Genomic DNA, 24000 nt, shown 5'->3' with positions numbered 1-24000 from the left:
TTTCGAATTAAAGCTGCCAAGAAATCCTGGAAAAACATGACTTTTGACCCCGTTGTACAACAGTGCGTGTGGATCTTTTCCCAAGGATCTGGAAGCTTCTACTACTTTTTGCTTGTCTATATATGAGTGGAAGTGCACTAGGACCAAGTGGGAACGCTGCACTAGCCCTGACCTGTGCACTATAACCCGATAAGCCCTTTCAATCTGCAGCCTGCTGTACTCAATGTGAAGGCCCAAAAACTTTGGCAGCCAGCTTTCAAAGAAGCTGACTGGCTGCTCACCTTCCTCACCTTCAGGGAGCCCGACAATTCGGAGATTTATCCTCCGACCTCGATTTTCGAGGTCATCGATATGGTCTTGCAAGGCCCGCACCTCTTGCTCCAGCATCTGGATCACACTGGATGAGGACTCCATTGCAGCTTCCAAGGCCTTAGTTCGACCCTCCACCTCCTCCTGCTGCTCCCAGAGGCCTTGGATCTCCTGCTTATGCTTCTGCAGCATGGATGCGTTAGGCTGGACCTGGGCACGAATCTCCCCACTCGCAGCTGCAACTTTCAAGGTAAGTCTCTCCATCACCACAGCCAATTCCTGAGAGTCTGTCAGGTCCCCGGGGGTGGGGGGTGTGTGTGTCAGGAGAGGCTGCTGTTGCTGCAGTCTCTGGTATGCCTGCTGCTGCAGTGGAGTGTCCTCCCTACTGCTGTTTGCTCAATCCTTTTCCCTTCGGCATCCTTCCCACTCCAAAATATTAACAAATATGTTTTCTGTAAGCTTTTAAACTAATAATTCCACCACATAAGTTGGCCAGGGATGGCAAAAAACACCAGTTTCAAACACTGTTAGGCAGAGCTGTCCACAGCAGGTCTACAGAATCACCACGAGTCCCAAGGTCTTGTTTAATCTTGTCAAACAAATGAACAAAATTAGCCTTGAATAACTGATCAAAGCTAGGGTAACAGAAAGGCCCAATTAAAGAAAACCTTCCTGTACCCACTTAAAGGGGAACCCACCTTTCACAATATGTATTCCCCTTAGACCCACCTCCCCATAGGCATAGGGTCCAACTTTGAAAAATTGATCTTGTAACCTGAGAAAGAACCAAATGAATTAATAGTGTACCACACAGAGTACTGAGACTGCTGAGTTCAAAAGAAAAATAAGAACATCATCTGCATATAGTGTAATCGTATACACCTTCGACCCCACCTTTGGAGCAGCTATATCAGTTTCCCCATGCAAGACCTCCGCCAACGGCTCAGTCACCAATGTGAAAAGCAAAGGTGAAAAGGGACAGCCTTGCCGACTACCCCTATCAATATTAAAATTATCAGACCTCATACCTTTGGTGAGAACCGCTGCCAGAGGATCACTGTAAAGGACCCTTACCATCAAGTAAACACTTCAACCAGGTTATAAAAAAAGGCCTTCTCTGCATTCAAAGAGACCACCAACCCTTGAACCAATTGTTGTTGGCACACTTGAATCATGTTAAGCAACGTCCTAACATTATTAGAGGATCTGCAACCTGTCTGATCTTCTTTGACAATAGAGGGCAACACCCCTTCCAACCTCAATGCCAAAGTCTTAGATGAAATTTTAAAATCAGAATTTAAGAGTGAGCTAGGATTATAAGGAGCACAGTCCTCTGGGGCCTTCCCTTTCTTGAGACTAAGAGAGGTATTAGCCTCTCTCCAGGATGGTGGGAGGCAATCATGACTATATGAATAGTTATACATGTCTAGCATTTCCAAAACTCACTGGGAAGACCATCAGGGCTGGGTGCCTCACCACTTTGAAGTTGCCTCACCGCCTCCTGTATCTCTTGTGCTGTTAATGGACCATTAAGGAGAGACACCTGCTCAGCACACACAGAGGAAGATTCAAGTTCCTGAAAAAAAGACTCCATTTTATCCCGTCTATCTTCACAACATTCAGACTGATACAGTTCAGAATAGAACCTCCGAAATGCTGCACTGATCTTTTTAGCATTACAAGTAAGAGTCCCATTCTCTTCCCCAATAGAAGTAATTGATTGGGAGGCATTCTTCTTCCTAACCAGATATGCCAAATATTTACCCGGCCTATCACCACGCTCAAACAACTTTTGCTTTGCAAAGGAAAGTTCCTTCCTGCCTGTATGCGCAAGCGTGGAGCTTAAGGTGGATCGAAGTGCTGTTATCCACTGCAGCTTAGTCACTGATGGCTTACTGTAATATGCCACCTCAGCTGTCTTCAATCGTGCCTCAAGCAGACGCTGCTGCTCTCCCTTCTGTCACTTCTGACTGTCCGTATGAGACAATTATCCCTCTAGCATAGGCCTTAATAGTCTCCCAAAGAATGGATGGATTACTAGCTGTATCCAAGTTGGTGGCCAAAAATGCTTCAAATTCCTTAGACAAGTACTTAACAAACCTGCTGTCCTTGAGGGTGAAGGGATCCATTCGCAGTACAATGAACTCATTGCATTACCCTTAATCCCAATCACTAAATATACTGCTGTGTGATCAGAGATGGCAATAGTCCTAATTGAACAAGATATCACTGAATCTAGAAGAGCTGCAGGAGTTAAAAAAAAAATCAATCCTCGTATGGCATTTATGAGGATTGGAAAAGAATGTCAAGACTGTGTCCATAGGGTGGAGACATCTTCAAACATTTACCAACCCGAGTTCCACACATAGATCATCCAAGTATTTAGATTGTGGCGAAAGCTTTGGGCATTCTATCCAGCACAGGCAATTAAAGTCCCCCCTCGATAAGAATATGCCGCGATGCAAAGTGCATCAACCCCATTTAAGGGGTTGGGCCAGAGAACAATAGACATTCAAAATACCATATTCCTCATCATGTTTTAGGGCCTTAAGGGTAACAAACTGGCCATATTCATCTTTAACACAATCTATTAAATTAAATAGAAGATTCTTCTGGACGAATATGGCTAGCCTCTGCTCTTAGTGTTAAAGGACGAGAGAAACACCTGATTAAACACGCCCTGCTGTAACTTCAAGTGTTCCTTTTCATTAAGGTGAGTCTCCTGTAACAGGGCAACATCCACTGTCTCCTTTTTGAGGCTCAACAAGATCTTTTTCCTTTTAACTGGCAAATGGATGCCTCTAATATTTCAGGTGCACCATTAAAGAACGCTGCTAGCCATGATCCTTTACAACTATCTTTGACCTGCTACAAGGAAAAATGTGACTTACAGTACGTTGAGCAGATACAAAAGAAGACTCGTCGAGCCCATTTATGAAAAACCAAAAAAACTAAACTAACTACAAAACACAAAAGGCACTTAATGGGGGACTCTAACCCCTGCCCATAGACAGCGCTTATATCTTCCACATACATATCCATTTTCCTGTCCAGATCGATGCCACAGCCTCATGAGTAATACGAAGTGCTGCTGGATGTCTCATCAAATATTAAATACCAAGGTCCCTTAATTTTCTTTTGACCTCATGAAACCATTTCCTTTTACGGATCACCACTGCAGAAAATTCCTGGAAAAACATTATCTTAGTTCCCTGATAAGTCAGGGCTTATGGATCTTTTCCCATCCTTCTGGAAGATGCCACGATTCTCTGCTTGTTTCTGTAGCTTTGAAATCGTACCATATCTGTGTGGGGATGCCGATCCAGACCGAATCTGCACACCGCAACTCTGTGAGCTCTGTCAACCTTCACCCGGTCCACCTCAGCATCCCAGCCAGGGAACTGTGGCAGCCAGTTTTCAAATAAGCTTGCTCGCTGCCCACCTTCCATTCCCTCCGGCAGCCCAATAATCCGGATATTTCTCCTACTACTTTGATTTTCCAGATCATCAATCTGCTCAGTCAAGGCCCAGACTTGTTTCAATGGCCTGGATATGCCACGCTGGGGACTTGACTTTGCTCTCCAACGCCGCAGTCCACCCCTTGACCTCTTCAACTCATTTCCTGAGCCCTTCCAACTCCTTCTCATGCTTTTGTAGCATGATCGAAATCCGCTCCAGCTGAGTACGACTGTCTTCCATCAACCCCTTCATCATCCCTCGGATTGCCACGAGTGTCCCCGTGTGTTGGGGCTTGGCTGTATGCTTTCCTTTCATCATCCTCGCTCGCTCAAAAAGAACTTACACTAGAACCTCGACTATCTGAACATCAACCATCCAAATCCCGGACAATCCAAATAAGATCTCAAGGTCCTGCAAAAATTACACCAGGCAACCCAGCTTTCAGTTATCAGTTAAACGGCATTATGGCATGCGTAGCTGGATAACTGAGAGATGTTCGACAACCAGCAGCTCTTGGCTAACTGGCATTATGGCGTGCATTGCCAGATAATCGAGAAATGCTTGAACAACTGGCACTCAGACTACCACTTGTTTCCAGTCACCCGAACGGTCAATCATTCAAACAAAATACTCCCTGCCCAACTCATTCGGACAATAGAGACTCCACCGCAAATAGATTTAAATGGTTTCACAACTGTTTTACATCAATTCTCTCCAAAAAAAAGGTAAAGTGGGGGTTTAAAAATATCACTCCAGCTGGCTGGGGTGCAGAGCTCAACAAGGCAGATCTGCTCAGATCGCCACCATCTTGGATTCCCCCACAAGGTAATTTAGCATGGCCAATCCACCAAACTTGCAGATTGTTGAATTATGGGACAAAACTGGCAGAAACCCACGCAGACACAGGGAGAATCTGCACGCAGACAGTCATCCATGCCTGGAATCAAAGCCAGGCCCTAGTGACGTGAGGCAGCAGTGCTAATGACTGTCCACCATGACACCTGTGGCATTACAGTTTACATCCAGAACAAGCTTTCTTGGACTCATGTGGATGCACTGGTTACAAAGGCCCAACAATGTCTATTCTTCCTCAGGCAGCTGAGGAAATTTGACATGACAGCAAATACCCTTGCCAACATTTATAGGTGCGCCATTGAGAACATTCTGTCTGGATGTAACACTACCTGGTATGACAACTGTACCATTCAAGATCGAAGACTGTTACAGAGAGTGGTGAACTCGGCAGGACAATCACAAAGGCCAACCTCCCATTTATAGAATCCAGGTACCAGGCCCGCTGTCAAGGAAAGGCCGTCAGCATTCTCAAAGATCCATCCCACCCTGGCAATGCTTTTCTACAACCTCTACCATCGGGGAGAAGGTACAGAAACCTGAACACACGCACCAGCGATTCTGTAACAGTTTCTACCCTGCTGTTGTTCACATACTGAATGGACTCTCAAACTCTTAACACCCGCCTGTACCTGTGTTTTGGTTTTGCCACTGTTTACCTATTATTTACTTATCTATGCTACTTAACTATGTGATCTGCCTGTATTGCTCGCAAGACAAGCTTTTCACTGTGCCTTGATACATGTGACAATCAATTCAATTCAATTCATTACAGTTGATAGTGATGGTTTATTCTGAGGCAAAGTTTTAAATGTGAATAAGGGAAATTATCAAAAGCATAAGACAAGTTGGCTGAGCTGAATTGAGAAAATACATTAAAAGACATGACTGTACATAGGTAATGGGCAATCCTAAATAACTATTACATGGCTGAGAGCAACAATTCATTCCTTCAACATGGAAAATGTGAAAATATTTCAGGCAATCTTAGCTGACAAAGAAGGTAAGGATTATATAATATTAAAAGATTTTTTAAAATGCGGTCAGAGAAAGTAATAATCTCACAAAATTAGAGATTCAAGTGACTAGGGAGAATGAGGAGTTGAAAGAAATTGGTGTTATGGAGCTGAAAGCTGATTAGTTCCAGATACCTGACGATCTACATCCCAAAATACTGAAGGAGATGGCTGTAGAGATAGTAAATGCATTGACAATCATCTTCCAAATTTTCACAGGATCTAGAATGATTCCTGTAGATTTGAAGCCTGAAAGTGTCACACATTATTTAAAAGAGAAGCAATGCAAAAATCAGGGAGTTATAGACCTATCAGCTTTTACATCAAATGCTACAATCTGACATAAAAGATGTGAAAGATAGACACTTGGATAAAAAATAATCTAATTGGGCATAGTCAGATGGATTTGTAAAATGGAAAATTGTCTTTGACATAGTTTTGGAGCTTTTTGAGGATGCTGCCAACAGAATTCATATTGATTGCAGCATATTTGGATTTTTAGCAAGTTTTTGATATGGTTGATACACAAGATTGATTAGCAATATTAAAACACCTTGAACCAGCATGGATTAAATATTTGCTAACAGTCAGTGGGAATAACTGGGTCATCCTCATTCTGGCAGGCTGTGACTATCGGGTATTGCAAGCATCAATACTTGGGCTCCAGCTGTTCACAATATAAATCAATAATTTAGTGTGGGGACCAAATGTAATATGTCTAAATTTGCAGATGACACAAGCTAAGCAGTAGCATTTTTTGAGGAAGATGTAAAATATTTTCAGCAGAATTTGAACATGCTTAGCAATTGGGCAAGAACACTGAACAGTACAGTATAGGAACAAACCCATCTGTGCAGACCATGATGCCATTCTAAACTAATCCCATTTGTCTACAAATAGAAATGGTCCTGAAAATGGTCTGCAAATGATCCCTCTCACCTTAAATCTCTGTCATTTATTATTTGACATTTCTGTCCTGGGGAAAAAGGCTTTGACTATCCACCCTATCCATGTCTTTATATGCTTCCATCAGGTTATCCTTCAGCCTCCAATGCTCGAACAAAAAGAATCCAAATTTATCTACTTGTGTTGTCACTTTCAGGGAACTATGGACTTGCACCTCAAGATCCCTTTGTTTATCAATACTCCAAAGGGTCCTGCCATTTACAGTATAATTTCCTCTTGCATTTGAATTCCCAAAATGCATAATTTTACACTTGTCAGGATTACACTCTATCTGCCATTTCTCCGCCCAACTTTCCAACAGATCTATATCCAGTTGTTTACCTTGACAACCTTCCTCACTATCCACAACTCCATCAATTTTATGTTGTCTGCAAATTTACTAATCAGACAATTGACATTTCCATCCAAATAATTTTTATAAATTACAAACAACAGAGATGCCACACTGATCCTTGCAGACCACCTCTGGTCAGACTTTCAGTCAGACAAAAAAAAATCCTCCCCACCTGTCCCTGGTCCTCCAGGACCAAGCCAATGTTGTACCCAACTTACAAACTCACTGTGCATTTGATTTAATGTTCTGGACCTGCCTACCATGAGAGACCTTGTTCAAATGCTTTTGTAAAGTCCATGTTGACAACATCTACTGCCCTACCCTCATCAATCATTTTTGTCACTTCATCAAATTTTTGAAATGAAACATGCCCCACACAAAGCCATGCCAAGTATCCCTAATAGGTCCATTCTTTTCCAGTGAGAGTAATCCTGTCCCTAAGGACCTTCTCTAATAACTTTCTGACCACTGATATAAGCCTCAATGGCCTATTTCCTGGAGTATCTCTGTTGCCCTTCTTAAACAAAGGAACTATATTGGCTATCCTCCAGTCTTCTGGAACCTTGCTTGTTGTTAAAGAGGATACAAAGATCTTTGTCAAGGCCCTAGCAATCTCATCCCTCCCATCTGCATCTGGGGACTTAACTACCCCACTGTTTTGGAAAAACCTCGTCCTTCTTAAAACTGACATGCCATAGAATTTCAACATACCACTCCCTTATATTACCATTATCCATGTCTTTCTCCTTGGTGAATACTGATGTGAACTACTCATTAAAGACTTCACCCATTATCTCTGGCTCCACACATAAATTCCCTCTTTTATCCTTCAGTGGACCTATCCTTTCCCTAGCTTCCCTCTTTTCCCTTAATTTATATATAAATGCCTTGGGATTCTCCTTAATCCTACTTGCCAATAATATTTCATGGTCCCTTTTACCCTCCTACACCTTGTTTAATTTCTTTTCTGCTTCCTTTACATTCCTCAAGGTCCTAGTCTGATTTCAGTTTCCTAAACCTTACATATGCTTCCTTTTTCTTCTTGACTAAGCTTTCAGTATCTCGTTATCCAGGGTTCCCAAACCTTGCATCCTCACAGAAACATGCTTGACCTGACCTCTGATAAATGTCAGATGTGGATATCCTTCAACCAGCTCCCTCAATATAATTTGTCCAGTTCTTGCCTAATATCATTGTGATTAAACTTGCCTCAATTTAGCACTTTCAACTAAGAACCAGACTTACCCTTATCCATAACTATCTTAAAACATACGGAATTATGATCATTGTTCCAAAGCAACCCCCACTTAAACTTTGATACTTGACCTGGCTCATTCCTCAATACAAGTTCTAGTACAGCCCCTCGCAAGGAATTAAGGGCTATGGGAAGAGTGTGGGTAAGTGGAATTGAAACACCCATCAGCCATGATTAAATGGCAGAGTGGACTTGATGGGCTGAATGGCCTTACTTGCACTCCTATGAGTTATGGTCTTCCCTGTTGGACTATCTACATATTGTTTCAAGAAATCCTCCCAGTTGCACTTAATAAATTGTCTCACCTAAGCCTCTAAAACAATATTGGGAAAGTTAAAATTACCCATTGCAATATACCTGTTATTTTCACATCTTTCCATGACCTGCTTACATATCTGTTTCTCTATCTCTATCTTATAGTATAACACCATATAGTGATTGCAACTTTCTTATTCCTGAATTTTACCTATATGGGCTTTCTGGATGAGCCTTTCAAAATGTGTTCTCTTCGTGCACCTGTGACATTCTCCTTAATCAGTTATGCAATCACCCATCCATTTTACATCCCTCTATATCACTCTTGAAACATGTAAACACTTGAACATTGAGTTTCCAGTCCTGCCTTCTTCTCAACCAGGTTTCTGTAATAGTGATAATATCATAGTTCCGTGCACAGTTCCAGGCTCTAAATTCAGTTACCTTACCTGTTTTACTCCCTGCATTAAATACACTTCAGACCACCAGTCTTGCTATGTTCATTAATCTGATGCCAACTGTTCTTCCTATTAGACTTATCTGACAATGGCAAATGGAATTTAATGTGAAAAATGTGAGGTTATCCACTTTGGTAGAAGAACAGATGTGTAGTTTTTTTAAAAATAGTGAGAGGTTGGAAATTGTAGAATTGCAAAGGGCCCAATGTCAATAGGTCACTAAAGGTTAACATGTATGTGTAACAAACGATTGAAGGCTAATGGAATGTTAGCCTTTATTGTAAGCTGATTTGAATACAGGAGTAGTCATAGAATCATACAGTACAGAAGAGGTACTTCAGTCCATGAATCTGTACCTCTCTTGAAGTGTTACTTCTTCCGATGTGTATCACCTCACATTCATCAGGATTAAATTCCATTTGCCAATGATCTGCTCATGATCTGCCCATCTGACTGAACCATTTACATTTTCCTGTAACCTAAGCTTATTCATCTGCAAGTTTATTTATCATTCCCCCATATTCTCATCTATATTATTCATGAATATCACAAACAATAAGGGATTAGCATTGATTCTTACGGAATACCACTGTACACCAAGCTCCAGTCAGACAAACAGCCTTCTACCATTACGCTTTGTCTCCTATCACTGAAGCAACTTTGGATCCACCTTGCCAGTTACTCTGGATGCCATAGGCTTTATTTTTTTTATCAGTTTTTCATGTGGGACTACCACAGCTCTACTACTGATGTGAGACTTGGTGGTAAAGATAGGTCAAGGGACATTAACCACTATTTTTGCTCAATCAAATCACATTAGCTGTCTTCCAGTCCTCTGGCAGCTCCCTTGAGGCCAGAGACAATGGCCCCTATTATTCTCACCCTCATCAAAAGCTTTGCTGAAATCCATATAAATTACATCTACTGCCCTACCCTCATCCACATACTTGGCCACCTCCTCAAAACTTCCACCAAATGTGTTAGGCATGACCCTCTGCTGACTACCCCTGATCAAATCATGGCCCTTTTAATGGAGATTAATTTTTTTTTTCATTATTTTCTTCAGCAATTTCCTTACCACTGATATGAGACTAATTGGTCTATTCTCCTCTGGTTTTTCGCTACCAATCCTTTTGTAAAGTGGAATCACATTCACATCTTCCAGTCTTTTGGCATCTCCCTTGAGACCAGAAACAATTTATAAAGTTTGGGTCAGGGCCTCTGTTATTTGCTCCCTCATCTCCCACATCTCCCACAACAGCTTAGGATACAACTTATCTGCATCTGGGGATTTGTCTCCTTTGAAAACCACCTAAGCCTTCAATACCTTCGCATTTCTTATATCAACCTAAGAACTTCACAGTTTATCTTCTCAAATTTTGTACCTGCATCCTCTTTCTCCAGAGTAAAGGCAGATTTGAAGTACTCATTTAACATTCTATCATTGTCATCTGGCTCCTGCACGAATTGTCCCTTGGGTCACAAATGGGCCCTATTTTTTTCATTGTCATTCTCTTCCCCTTGATATATTTGTGGAATATCTTGGGATTCTATCTCCTCTTGCCCATCAGAAATTTCTCACCTCCCTTCTTTGCTCTTCAAATTGCTTCCTTGGGTTATCCCCAGCACTTTCTATACTCCTCTAAGGCCTCCGCTGTTTTGCTCCTTTTGCAACTGTTATACGTCTCTCTTTCCCTTGTTAATCTAGTTCTGAATATTCCTAGTCATCCATGAGTCTCTGGGCTTGTTGCTCCTACATTTCACCTCCCAGGACAACATGGCAGATCATAGTGTCATGTAGTCATAGTATCATGCAGCATTGAGGAGCCCCTTCTGCACATCGGGTCTGTGCTGACCTAACTTCACTCCTCCCACTTTCCAACCTTCCCTAATATTTTTTTTATAGGTTAAGTTTCTCACCTCTACTGCCCTCGAAGGCATTCTTTTCCAGATTCCCTTCACCCTGAGTGAAAAAAATTCTTCAAATCCCCTCTTAACCTCCTGCTCTTCACCTTAACATTCTACCCTCTTGTTATTGAGGTGTTCCTCAAGGTAGTGTCTTAACCCAACTATCTTCAGTTGCTTCATCAATAACCTTACTTCAATCATAAGGTCAGAAGTGGGACATTCATTTGTAGGGTGATTGCAAACTGTTCAGCACATTTACAGCTCCTCAGATTTTGAACAGTCTATGTCCTCATGCAACAAGACCTGATAAACATTCAGATTTGGACTTAATAGTTGGCAAGTGACCTTTGTGCCATACAAATGCCAGTCAATAACCATCAAGAGAAAATCTTAACACCTTCTCTTGATATTCAATGGCATTACTATTGCAGAACTCCCCCCCACTATCAACAACATGGTACTGTTACTACAAGAGCTGGTCAGAAGCTGGGAATTCTGCGGCACATAACTTACCTCCTTACTCCCCAAAATTGTGCACCATTTATAAGACACAAATGAGGAATGTTCTTAACTCAGCTGGATGAGAGTAACTCCAAACGCATTCAAGAAACTCAACACCAGCCAGGACGAAGCAGCCAACCTTAAATCCATCATCTGAAACATTTACTCCCTCTACCAGTGACACACAGTGAAGTAGTGTGCACCAACTACAAGATATACTACAACAACTAATCAAGCCTCCAACAGGACATTGCAAAGCATCAATCTTGAGCACCAAACCTGTGGGTTCCATCCTACCTAATCATTATTGCAATTTTAGCCAATATCACTGTACCTTCACTGGGGCTGGATCAAAATGTTAGGGTTCCCTTCCCAACAGCACTGTGGGTGTACCGACACCATAAGGACTGTAGTGGCAAGAAGGTGCTTGCCACATCTCCTATTGGAAAATTAGGAATGGGCAACAAATGCTTTCCGAGTCACATCCCATGAAAGAATAAACAAACAAAGGTTACAAAGCTGTAGATGTACGCTTTTCAAAATTCTCTAGATTCATGTGTTGTTCCATTCAGTTAAAATGCAAATGCCCCTCCATAATTAAGGCAGGAAATTGATTCAGAACTCACAGTCTTGCATAAATTGTGGAAAATTATTGCAGCTTATTGTCAAAAACAGTTTCTGAACAGTTGAACATATGTAAACATGTCATAATGAGTCAGTAAGGATTTGCCATGTCTCACTAGTTCCATTGAATTTGTAAGCACATAGCTAGCTATGAATGTTGTCTAAGTGGACTCCCAGAAATTGCTAAAATTCCATAAAAGTGATGAGAAAGGACTGTTCATTACATTTGCAGCTCCTTAGATTTTGAACATTCTATGTCCTTATGCAACTAGACCTGGACAACATTCAGGTTTGGGCTTATTCGGAGGTTAGTATCCTCTGTGCCATACAAATGCCAGTCAATGACCATCAAGAGAAAATGTCACCACTTTCCCTTGACATTCAATGCCATTACTATCGCAGATATCCCCCATTATCAACAACATGGTACTGTGGCTACAAAGGCTGGTTAGAAGCTGGGAATTCTGTGGCATGTAACTCACCCCCTTACTCCCAAAATTGTGCACCATCTTTAAGAGGGGCAAGTGAGGAGTGCAGATGCTGGAGATTAGAGTCGAAAAGGATGGCGCTGGAAAAGCACAGCTGGTTAGGCAACATCCGAGGAACATTCCTGATGAAGAGCTTATGCTCGAAACATGTCTCTCTTGCTTCTCAGGTGCTGCCTGACTGGTTGTGCTTTTCCAACAGCGCACTTTTCAACCCACCATTTATAAGACACAAATGTTCTTAACTCAGATGGATGAGTGTAACTCCAAACGCATTCAAGAAGCTCAACACCATCCAGGACAAAGCAGCCAACTTTAAATGGTATCCCATCCACCACCTTAAACATTTAGAAAGGACACAGATTATATGTAACCTTGGGATATGGATCTGTAAATGATTGGCATGTAGGAGTCAGAGGGTAGAATTAAACATAATATTCTCCTCTTTGCAGAATGTGACAATTAATATTCCTCAGGATATTTGCTAAAGTCTTAACATTTCATCACATCATGCTGACTTAAATGAAGACATAGTGTTTTTTAATCTGACGTGCTGAAGGCAGTAAAGAAAGAACACACTAGGCTGAAACTTTAGAAGGTTTCTAAATGGGAATGGAGGTTTGCAGGACCACAATATTCTGAAATAATCCAGTCTTCTGCCTTGGGCCAGGCTCCGGTACATGTGGACGAAAACCTGTTTTAACCTTCTCAAAAGTACATATCTCATTGCAGGCTGAATGAATTGCAGATATTATGGGGTATTTCTGACTCTCTGTTAGCCTCTGACACTGATAGGATGAACCTGAACTCATTCCCAGACATTGGTTTTGTTGAGAGGCCAGGGATCACAATTACTTCAAACTGAGCTGGTTAACGACAGTATCCATCTTTGAGAGAGAGGTTTATTCTCTTGTTTGGCAACTGAGACATTTTCACTATCTCTAGCCCATAGGAAATTAGGGAGGTAGGTGGTTTAATGATTTGGAATACTATGTTATTAGTATATACGCATATTCCACACTGCTTTCCCAGCCTATACTTCATTGTTTGCTGTGTTAAACAATGCCGGGAACTAAAGATATTAGCAATCTGATTTGATCTTTTGGTGGATTAAGAAAAAAAATTAATACAAATTATAGACATTTTGTATAAGTTGCAGTGGCAAACTGCTTGAATGAAATGAATAGGCAGCCCTAGGTTGCAAACTGGTTCCGTTCTTGAGTCCATTTCGGAATTGGTTTGTTCACAAATTTGAATACTGTACAATGCAGGACAATATAAAATAGCCATTCTTAACTATAGGAAATATTCATATTTCAGATCTTAAAAATTAAATCCTTGTATGGGATCGCATTTACGCGTTAGTTGAAAGTTTGTAGATAGGGGGATTCCCTGTTAACATTATCTGCATTTTGCTTTTTGACTGGCTCTTGCGAGTTTGACAAATGAGTTCCCATTGGTCTGTGCTGTAATCTATCCTATTTCCTCACAGATTAATAAAATGTGAAATGGTTTTTAATTTAAAAATTACGCACATTTTGTTTAAGCGCTAGTTTCTAGGAAAGTCTGATAGCTGATGCTTAGTCATGTGAGTATAGATTATTTGTGCTAACATTTACCTTCCAGTCACTCTCCAGAGTTCGGGGATAATAGATTGAAAGACGTACCATGAGCAGCTGCAGCAGCAGCACCAGCAAAAACAGCAGGCATTGGAGCCACGGTTCCCATCACCCTGCTGTGGTTGTGCAGAGCCCGGCATCTCCTGTTGCACCAATGTCTGACGCTTACGCATCTCCATCCGCTCTGATCCCATGGGCTATGGAGAAAACAAGAAACTGCTTTAAAGAATGAAAGCAGTCCAGATGAACACCACTAAGCCATGACTGTTTTTGAATTGGAGATGCCAGTGTTGGACTGGGGTATACAAAGTTAAAAATCATACAACACCAGATTATAGTCCAACAGGTTTATGTAGAAGCACTAGCTTTCAGGGTGCTGCTCCTGATAACTTTACTATAATGGTTTTCTTTTGTAACATCTAGTTCTTAATCACTAGCAAAAGCACTATTTTAAATTTAAAGCAGTAATCGGTCTCGATTTAAATTGTTTTTGTAAACACATCTCTCTTTAAATGAGTTTGAAGTATTTGACACTTTTTATTACAACTTTCTTCCTTAATGTTGACAAACCTATTAAGGTGATCAAACATTTATATCATTTGCCTTCAGGAAGCAGCACAAGTGAACCTGAAAATGATATTGAGCAATTAACTGTTTGAAACCATAATCAAAATCCAAGGACAGTGGTGATGGTTTCTCCTTTTGGACTGACAAGCTAGAATCTCATCAACATGCATACGAACATTTAAATTAGGAGAAGCTCAGCCTTTCGAACCTGCTCTGCCAGGTTTGAGTTCTGAATTCAACATCCCATCTGCAGCCAACTACCTCTGCTTTAAAAATAAAGCCTCACCATCTTCTGAAGTAGAGAGCTTGAAAGTCGCACAACATTCTGAAAGAAAAGAATTCACCTCATCACTGTACTAAAAAGGGGACTCCTAATTTTAAAAGTATCCCCTCGTTTGGATTCACTCACAAGAAGAAGCGTTTCCATTTCCACCTTGACAAGATCATTCAGTGTCTTATCCAATCATGTCTTGCTTTTCAAAACTCCAATGAAAACAAGCTCGGCCTGTCTTTTCATTCTTTATAAGTCAACCCGTTTATTTCAGGTATTAAGAACATAAGAACTAGGATCAGGAGTAGGCAATTCAGCTCCTCAAACTTGTTCTGCCACTTGATATGATCATAGCTGATTTCATTTTGGCCCCAACTCCACCTCCTGCCTACTCTTCATAACTCTTCAAGCCATTTCCGATTCAAAATGGTCCATCTTTTCCCTAAATTGACTTAATGTTTCAGCATTCACCATGCTCTGGGGTAGTGAATTCCACACATTCACAGTCCTTTGAGAGAAGTAATTTCTCCTTATCTCCATTTTAAATCTGCTACCCCTTATCCTAAACCTCTCATTCTAGATTGCCCCACATGAGGAAACATCCTTTCTCAGTCTACTGTATCAATCCCCTTTAACATATCATTTACTTCAATTTGACCTCCTGTCATTCTTCTAAATTATAACAAAATCTACCAAACCGCGTCTGACCCAATGCATTTTTATCCATCCATAAATAAGGAGACCAAAACTGTGTATATGGTAATCAAGATGATGTCTCGCCAATTCTCTGTATAATTGAAACATAACATCCATGCATGGATTAAATCTGTACTTCATTTTAATCCCTATAAGTGTGATGTTGAGGTAAATATAATGTCACTGAGCAAGACATCTAGAGCTCATGATTAATATTCTGGGGCAATGGATTCAAATCTCTACAGAGCAACTGATGAAGTTCAATTAATAAAACTCAAGTTACACGCTAGTCGAATGGTGACCATGAAACGATCGTCAAAAAAGCCTGATTGGTTCACTGTAGTCCTTTAGGAAAGGAAATGTGCTGTCCTTATCTGGCTTGGCTTGCAAGGCAACAGTTCAAAAGCACTATTTGTGGCCTTGCCAGGAATGTCCATATCCTGTGAATGAGGAAAAATTGTAATTGAAATGTTAGCCCTATTATTTTCACTCCTTAGGTACTACCTGATCTCTAATTATTTTCAGCATGTTTGTTTTCATTCAAAATATCTAGAATTAGAATCAGTAAATAGCCTAGCGATTACTGTAAACAGAATACAGCTAGGACAAATGTTCGGCACAACATCGTGGGCCGAAGGGCCTGTTCTGTGCAGTATTGTTCTATGTTTTATGTTCTACATCTTACTTTTATTGTGAATTCAAGTGGCAAGAATTTTATAAGTGGCATAACATAATTAAGAAACATGTTGCTTTTTTTTGCAGACTATAAGAGGAGTGAGCAGAGGGTATTTACCAGAATGTTGCTTGGGTTGGAGAGTTCTATTTATGAACAGAGACAGAGCAGTGACGAAGAGTCCTCTTGACTCGAGATGTTAGCTTGCGCTCTCCATGGTTGCTGCCTGACCCGCTGTGAGCTCCAGCATTTATTGTTTTCTGACCATGTCATTGATTATTACAAATTAATCCTAGTAAGATTGTGAAGAAAAACTGATCATAGGAAATCTTTAAAGTGTTACCTGTGGACAATAATTCCCAAAAACATTCCAAAGGTTTCTCAGTTGTACAATGGTGCAGAGCTGCTAACCTCTCACATTGATCTGTATGAATGTTGGAACATAGGCTCTTATATGGAATGCTGCATTTGAGTGATTTAAGATTGCAAAATGGAAGTAATCCTGCTAAAATTATAATCATCTAATGTATGTGAATGTCATGGTATGTGCTGATTAAGGTGTAATTTTTCAGAGGGCAGTTGTTGAAGGTCTCCATGTATCGAGGATTTATACCCTTGATAACTCGCAGGTTCCTTTTTCATTACCAGGAGCATATGTCTTACAAGGGTGATTCCTGAGGAACAACAGCTACCCTTGCAATCATGATTGATGGCTCCATGATAAAATCCCCCTGAGGAAATGCACAGATATAAAGTGGCCCATTCTTGCAAAAGGATCATGTGGAGCAGATGATGGGGCCTCCTCAAGATGAGTTTTAGAATCTTGGACTGATCTAAAGGGGCTTTGCAGTCCACCCCAGACAGAGTATGTCACATAGACTTAGCATACTATACTCTGCATAACTGTTTGTATTGACATTAAACAGCTGGGAGAGTGGCTGCTCTCCTCTCTTCTTCAGCTTCTGAATGGGAGTGAAGTGGGAGATGGCATTGGGACAGGGTGACACGAGGCACACGAACAGACAAGATGGCCACTGAGCCATAAGTTGGCCACTTGATACACAAGATGGCTGCCAGACCACAATATGGAAACAGACAACAGAACAAACACAGATATTGCCTGGGGCCACCAGAATGCCAGCACAATACACTCACAATCTAGTTGATTAGCTTAAGGCAGGTGGGGGACAGAACACACATGAGTAGCGTATACTGCCCGCCTAGGTCCAGCCAACACCTTTGATGGAATTGCTAACTACTTCGATACGAACTCAATACAAAGTGCTAGTGGCCAGTGCTGCAGTAATCGTTCTTTTCAGGAAGAGCGATTAGCACCCATTACTACTGTAATGGACTTCTGCTCAGACATTGAAATTGACAATGTCAGTGCTGAAACTGACAATGACCGCACTCAAATTAACAAAGGCTGCACTAGAACTGACAATGATTGCAAAAAGTATACTATCAACGATTTTGCAATGGTTACAATAAACAAACCATGTTACAGAGACAATAACCTCATCACTGGCCTACTATATCACAATTTGTGTAAAAGTATCTTGACATGTGCTCCAGGTTGAGAGAAGACTCGCAGCTGACCACTGTGCTGTTGGTGTCTTTCTCTCCCCGGAGCTCCGGTATTTCCTTGCACAATAAACTCTGTCGTTGAATCCCGACTCGGACTCTGGTCATTTCTTCACAACAATTGGCACTGCGAGCAGGGTTCTTATTATTGGTGCCCTGGTCGAAGGCCACGATCGGAGAACCAGACTAAGAATCAATTTGTACCCACAAACAGGAAGAGTCAGACTGGGCCACGGACAATTTAAAAGGTATACCGATTGTAATGTCTAATTTGTTATAATACTGAGTTAAAAATGTAAGTGCATGTCAGTGGAGAATGTGTTAACTGTATTAACTGCTGTGAGAACCTGCTACTTGTGCTGAAACAGCCAGAGGACATGGTAGTACCTGTCTCAATAACCCTGCCTTACACTGATTGTTAAGAGGGGTAGCCCCACCACCCTCCACATGAAGGTTGGGATTTGAAGTGGAAATTGAGGCACCGAGGGCACTACAAGTTGCGAAGCACAAGTGGCAAAGTCAGGTAACACTGGACTCTGTAGGGGCAAACAACGCAGAGTCCAGTTAGAGTTTAAGTTAAAAGCTGGGTGCTGTTTGTACTTGTAATTTCCAATGTGGTGAGGAAGAGGAGCTGACCACTCTGACCAAGAGCTAAACCTCAATGGAGTGCATATTACCAAGGAGGGGAGCATGAACGCTGTGAGTAACCGCGATTCTCTGTCAGTCAATAGTAGAACGACACAACTAGTGGTGGTGGTTGGGAGGGTAAAAGGTCCCACCGATAGAGAGCACACCTGGCTAGAGGTAGGTTTCTGGGGCTATCGGGAGGCATTGGGTGAGTAGAGGTGGCCAGGAGGGTAGAGAACTCCAACCAGTAGAGAGCACATTCTATTGAGCCAGCATTCCCAGCCAACCGGTAGGTACTGATTAGTATTGGTGGCCGGGAGGGTAGACAAGTCGCACCGGTAGAGATTATACCTTGCTAGGAGGCTGCTACGTTCGTATGGATGGTGCTGGGATAGTATTATTGGCCAGGGTAGAGACGTCCCCACTAGTTAGGAACACTTTACTGTTGGTGGTATCTGGAGGTACACAATCTGCTAAATGGCAGATCAAAGTTTTAAGGGGGATACTGCACGTTCCCTTATTGAGAAATACACGGCAGACAGACAAGGATTGACACAGCAATTGAAGAAAAATGGTTGAGATCCATCGCAGACATTAGCACAACCAAGAGAGTGGATAGCTAAACAGAAATGGAACAAAACTAAAAATTGGGGTAACGTTAGTACATCAATTAGCAGGCCTAATTGAACAAGTGACTGCCTCCATTAGTAGGTAAAGAAAGGACCAGGAACAAGTTAAAGAGCTGGAGGATAGAATAAAAGAGTTGGAGCAGGAGTTAAGAGGGATGCACAAGAACTCAGACGTGGTTTCGCTTCCTCCTTATGATACCATCCAGCAGGGACCAACTGCTCCCTCTGTTGGACGAACCATGTAAGAGTACAACTTAGAGCGAATTACTGGAGGAGGAACAGACTTAAAACCCAAAGCGAATTATAAACCCTTCACCCTAGGGGAGAGGCAGCAGATTATGGCCTCCCTGGGCAAATTACAGCCCCAGAGTGAAAACACCAGGTTCTGGGAAGAGCTGGATAGTGTATGGGTAGGGTACCAATTATACCTGAGGGACATACACCAGCTGGTCCGGGCAGCTTGTCCAGCGGACAAGTGGAGACAGGTAGCTGGCAGACCCAATGCCACAGTGGCCCGAGACTTTAGGGAAAGATGGTGGACACATGCCATCGCCTTTACAGCTGACATAGATGCCCAGCAGGGCCCATTTGCCAATTTTAAAGAGGAAATCCAAAGGGTGGTAGGAACTACTCCCACAAACTGAAGAACGTGACCACTAAGCAACTTAAAGGGAAGGAGTCTCTGAGTATGGGGAATGATTATTTAGGGTATATCAGGAATGCTCAAGGCAAGCAAAACCAGATCAGGAGGACTGGGCATCCATCCAAGCTTTTAAAGATGGAGTCTTTAGCCTCCACCAAGCCATCCTGAAAATGGGAGTAGTAATGTCCCAGGATTATGATGATCCAGTTGAATGGGCTAGTAGGGTGCAGGAGGCAGAAGCTCTTGCAATAAAGACAAGACGTGACAAAGCATCCGACCAGAATGGAGACGAGAGTAGAATAAAACTATCCTGCCACAACTGTGGCCAATAGGGACACTTTGCTAGGGAATGTACAGCCCCATGAGCAGGGAATAAAGCAAGGAACAGTGTAAAATACTGCAGCTACTGCAACAGAATAGGACACATAGAAGCACTGTGCTGGGAAAAGCATGGGGCACCCCCAAAAACCACCCGGAACACCACAGGGATCCAGAGGTCAGCAAATCTTGTAACTAAAGAGAATGTATATAGATACTTTTGTACCTGAAATAGCAATCTAAGTAGTGACAAGTAAACTTTTCACTATATACATTGAGTATATCTGACATTAAAAGCTAATGTTAATTCTAATTGGAGGTCTCTAAGACAGAGATACACAGGGTTTTTATTAGAAGGGAGAGAAAATGGGTTGAGAAACATATCAATCATGATTGAATGGTGGAAATTACTCGATGGGTTGAATGGCCTTATTCTGATCTTATGGTCTAAACACAGCAGTTTCCAACCCAAAGTTCTCACTCTTGAACTGAATATTAAATTCTATTATGTTATGATCTCTACTTCTGGGAGGATCTTTTAGTCTGAGTTCATTTATTAAATTTGTGCCAGTTAGTTTACCGAACGAGTTAGGGAACTGGAACTGGAGCTGGATGAGCTGAGGATTATTCGAGAGGCTGAGAGGGTGATCGATAGAAGCTACAGGGACATAGTTACGCCGGAGAACAGAGGTAGTTGGGTAACAGTTAGAGGTGGGAAGGGGAAGAAGCAGGCAGTGCAGGGTTCCCCTGTGGTCGTTCCCCTAAAAAATAAGTATGCAGCTTTGGAAACTGTTGGGGGGGGACAGCCTTGCAGGTGTAAGCTGCAGTGAAGGGGTCTGTGGCTCTGAGATTCAGAAGGGAAAGGGGGAGAAGAGGAGAGCGCTAGTTATAGGGGACTCTCTAGTTAGAGGGACGGACAGGCGGTTCTGTGGACATGGGCGAGACTCTCGGATGGTTTGTTGCCTCCCGGGTGCTAGGGTCCGAGACGTCTCGGACCGTGTCTTCAGAATCCTTAAGGGGGAGGGTGTGCAGGCAGAAGTCGTGGTACACATTGGCACCAACGGCATAGGTAGGAAGAGGGGTGGGGAGGTCATTCAAGAGCTCAAGGAGTTAGGCTGGAAGCTAAAAGCTAGGACAGACAGAGTCGTCATCTCTGGGTTGTTGCCGGTGCCACGTGACAGAGAGGCAAAGAATAGGCAGAGAGTGCAGTTGAACACGTGGCTGCAAGGATGGTGTAGGAGGGAGGGCTTCAGATATTTGGACAATTGGACTGCATTCTGGGGAAGGTGGGACCTGTATAAACAGGACGGGTTGCACCTGAACCAGAAGGGCACCAATATCCTGGGGGGTAGGTTTGCTAGCACTCTTCGGGGGGTTTTAAACTAATTTGGCAGGGGGATGGGATCCGGACTTGTAGTCCAGCAAGTAAGCTAGCTGTGTGTCAGGATGTCCAAGACTGTAGCGAGGCTGTGGAGAAGGTAGCACTGACAGGGACTACTTGCAGACACAGAGATGGGCTCAAGTGCGTATACTTCAATGCAAGGAGTATCAGAAATAAGGTGGGTGAATTTAAGGCGTGGATCGGTACCTGGGACTACGATGTTGTGGCCATCACGGAAACATAGATAGATGAGGGACAGGAATGGCTGTTGGAGGTTCCTGGTTACAGATGTTTCAGTAAGATTAGGGAGGGTGGTAAAAAAGGAGGGGGGGTGGCATTGCTAATTAGAAATGGTATAACGGCTGCAGAAAGGAAGTTTGAGGGGGATCTGCCTCTGGAGGTAGTATGGGCTGAAGTCAGAAATAGGAAAGGTGCAGTCACCTTGTTGGGTGTTTATTATAGGCCCCCCAATAGCAGCAGAGATGTGGAGAAACAGATTGGGAAACAGATTGGGAAACAGATTGGGAAACAGATTTTGGAAAGGTGCAGAAGCCACAGGGTCGTAGTCATGGGCGACTTCAACTTCCCAAATATTGATTGGAAGCTCTTTAGATCAAGTAGATTGGATGGGGCGGTGTTTGTGCAGTGTGTCCAGGAAGCTTTTCTAACGCAGTATGTAGATTGTCCAACCAGAGGGGAGGCCATATTGGATTTGGTACTCGGTAATGAACCGGGACAAGTGGTGGGCTTGTTAGTGGGTGAACATTTTGGTGATGGTGACCACAATTCTGTGACTTTCACCTTGGTTATGGAGAGAGATAGGTGCGTACAACAAGGTAGATTTTACAATTGGGGGAAGGGAAATTACGATGCTGTAAGACAGGATTTGAGGAGCATACGTTGGGAGCATAGGCTGTCAGGGAAGGATGTGGTGGAAATGTGGAACTTTTTCAAGGAGCAGATACGACGTGTCCATGATATGTATGTACCGATTAGGCAGGAAAGAAATGGTCGTGTGAGGGAGCCTTGGTTGACGAGGGAGGTTGAATGTCTAGTAAAGAGGAAGAAGGAGGCTTACATAAGGTTGAGGAAACAAGGTTCAGACAGAGCAGTGGAGGGATACAGGATAGCCAGAAGGGACCTGAAGAAAGGGATTAGGAGAGCTAAGAGAGGGCATGAAAAATCCCTGGCGGATAGGATCAAGGATAACCCCAAGGCATTCTATGCGTATGTGAGAAACCTGAGAATGACGAGAACGAGGGTAGGTACGATCAAGGACAGTGGTGGGAGACTGTGTATTGAGTCGGAAGAGATAGGAGAGGTCTTGAACAAGTACTTCTCTTCAGTATTTACGAACGAGAGGGACCGTATTGTTGAAGAGGAGAGTGTGAAACGGACTGATAAGCTAGAAGAGATACCTGTTAGGAAGGAAGATGTGTTGGACATTTTGAACAACTTGAGGATAGACAAGTCCCCCGGGCCTGACGGGATATATCCTAGGATTATGTGGGAAGCAAGAGAGGAAATTGCAGTACCATTGGCAATGATCTTCTCGTCTTCACTGGCAACTGGGGTGGTACCAGGGGACTGGAGAGTAGCGAATGTTGTGCCCCTGTTCAAAAGAGGGAATAGGGAAAACCCCGGGAATTACAGGCCAGTTAGTCTTACCTCTGTGGTAGGCAAAGTAATGGAAAGGGTACTGAGGGATAGGATTTACGAGTATCTGGAAAGACACTGCTTGATTAGGGACAGCCAGCACGGATTTGTGAAGGGTAGGTCTTGCCTTACAAGTCTTATTGAATTCTTCGAGGAGGTGACCAAGCATGTGGATGAGGGTAGAGCAGTGGATGTAGTGTACATGGATTTTAGTAAGGCATTTGATAAGGTTCCCCATGGTAGGCTTATGCGGAAAGTCAGGAGGCATGGGATAGAGGGAAATTTGGCCAATTGGATAGAAAACTGGCTAACCGGTCGAAGTCAGAGAGTGGTGGTAGATGGTAAATATTCAGCATGGAGCCCAGTTACAAGTGGAGTTCCGCAGGGATCAGTTCTGGGTCCTCTGCTGTTTGTAATTTTTATTAATGACTTAGATGAGGGAGTCGAAGGGTGGGTCAGTAAATTTGCAGATGATACAAAGATAGGTGGAGTTGTGGACAGTGAGGAGGGCTGTTGTCGGCTGCAGAGGGACTTAGATATGATGCAGAGCTGGGCTGAGGAGTGGCAGATGGAGTTCAACCCTGCCAAGTGTGAGGTTGTCCATTTTGGAAGAACAAATAAGAATGCGGAATACAGGGTTAATGGTAGGGTTCTTGGTCAGGTGGAGGAACAGAGGGATCTTGGGGTCTATGTACATAGATCTTTGAAGGTTGCCACTCAGGTGGATAGAGTTTGTAAGAAGGCCTATGGAGTATTATCGTTCATTAGCAGAGGGATTGAATTCAAGAGTCGTGAAGTGATGTTGCAGCTGTACAGGACTTTGGTTAGGCCACATTTGGAGTACTGTGTGCAGTTCTGGTCGCCTCACTTTAGGAAAGATGTGGAAGCTTTGGAGAGGGTGCAGAGAAGATTTA

The 24000-nt window shown here is 42.7% G+C and overlaps 1 protein-coding gene across 9 annotated transcripts in view; it reads right to left on the bottom strand.

Annotated features, from left to right (window-relative positions):
* rgs20 (regulator of G protein signaling 20) overlaps nt 1-24000 on the bottom strand; it is a 278451-nt gene that overhangs the window by 78900 nt on the left and 175551 nt on the right. For 8 of the 9 annotated variants that reach the window (XM_072570533.1, XM_072570534.1, XM_072570535.1 and 5 more), the window contains one exon: nt 14090-14238. The exons of the other annotated variant lie outside the window; for it this stretch is intronic. In XM_072570533.1, the coding sequence (XP_072426634.1) occupies nt 14090-14238 (149 nt within the window). The remainder of the gene's footprint in view (nt 1-14089; nt 14239-24000) is intronic. 9 annotated transcript variants of the gene reach the window in all.

This window comes from Chiloscyllium punctatum, chromosome 5 (genome assembly GCF_047496795.1).
Source record: "Chiloscyllium punctatum isolate Juve2018m chromosome 5, sChiPun1.3, whole genome shotgun sequence".
Classification (NCBI taxonomy): domain Eukaryota; kingdom Metazoa; phylum Chordata; class Chondrichthyes; order Orectolobiformes; family Hemiscylliidae; genus Chiloscyllium; species Chiloscyllium punctatum.
This window is presented reverse-complemented; position numbering and strand designations above follow the sequence as displayed.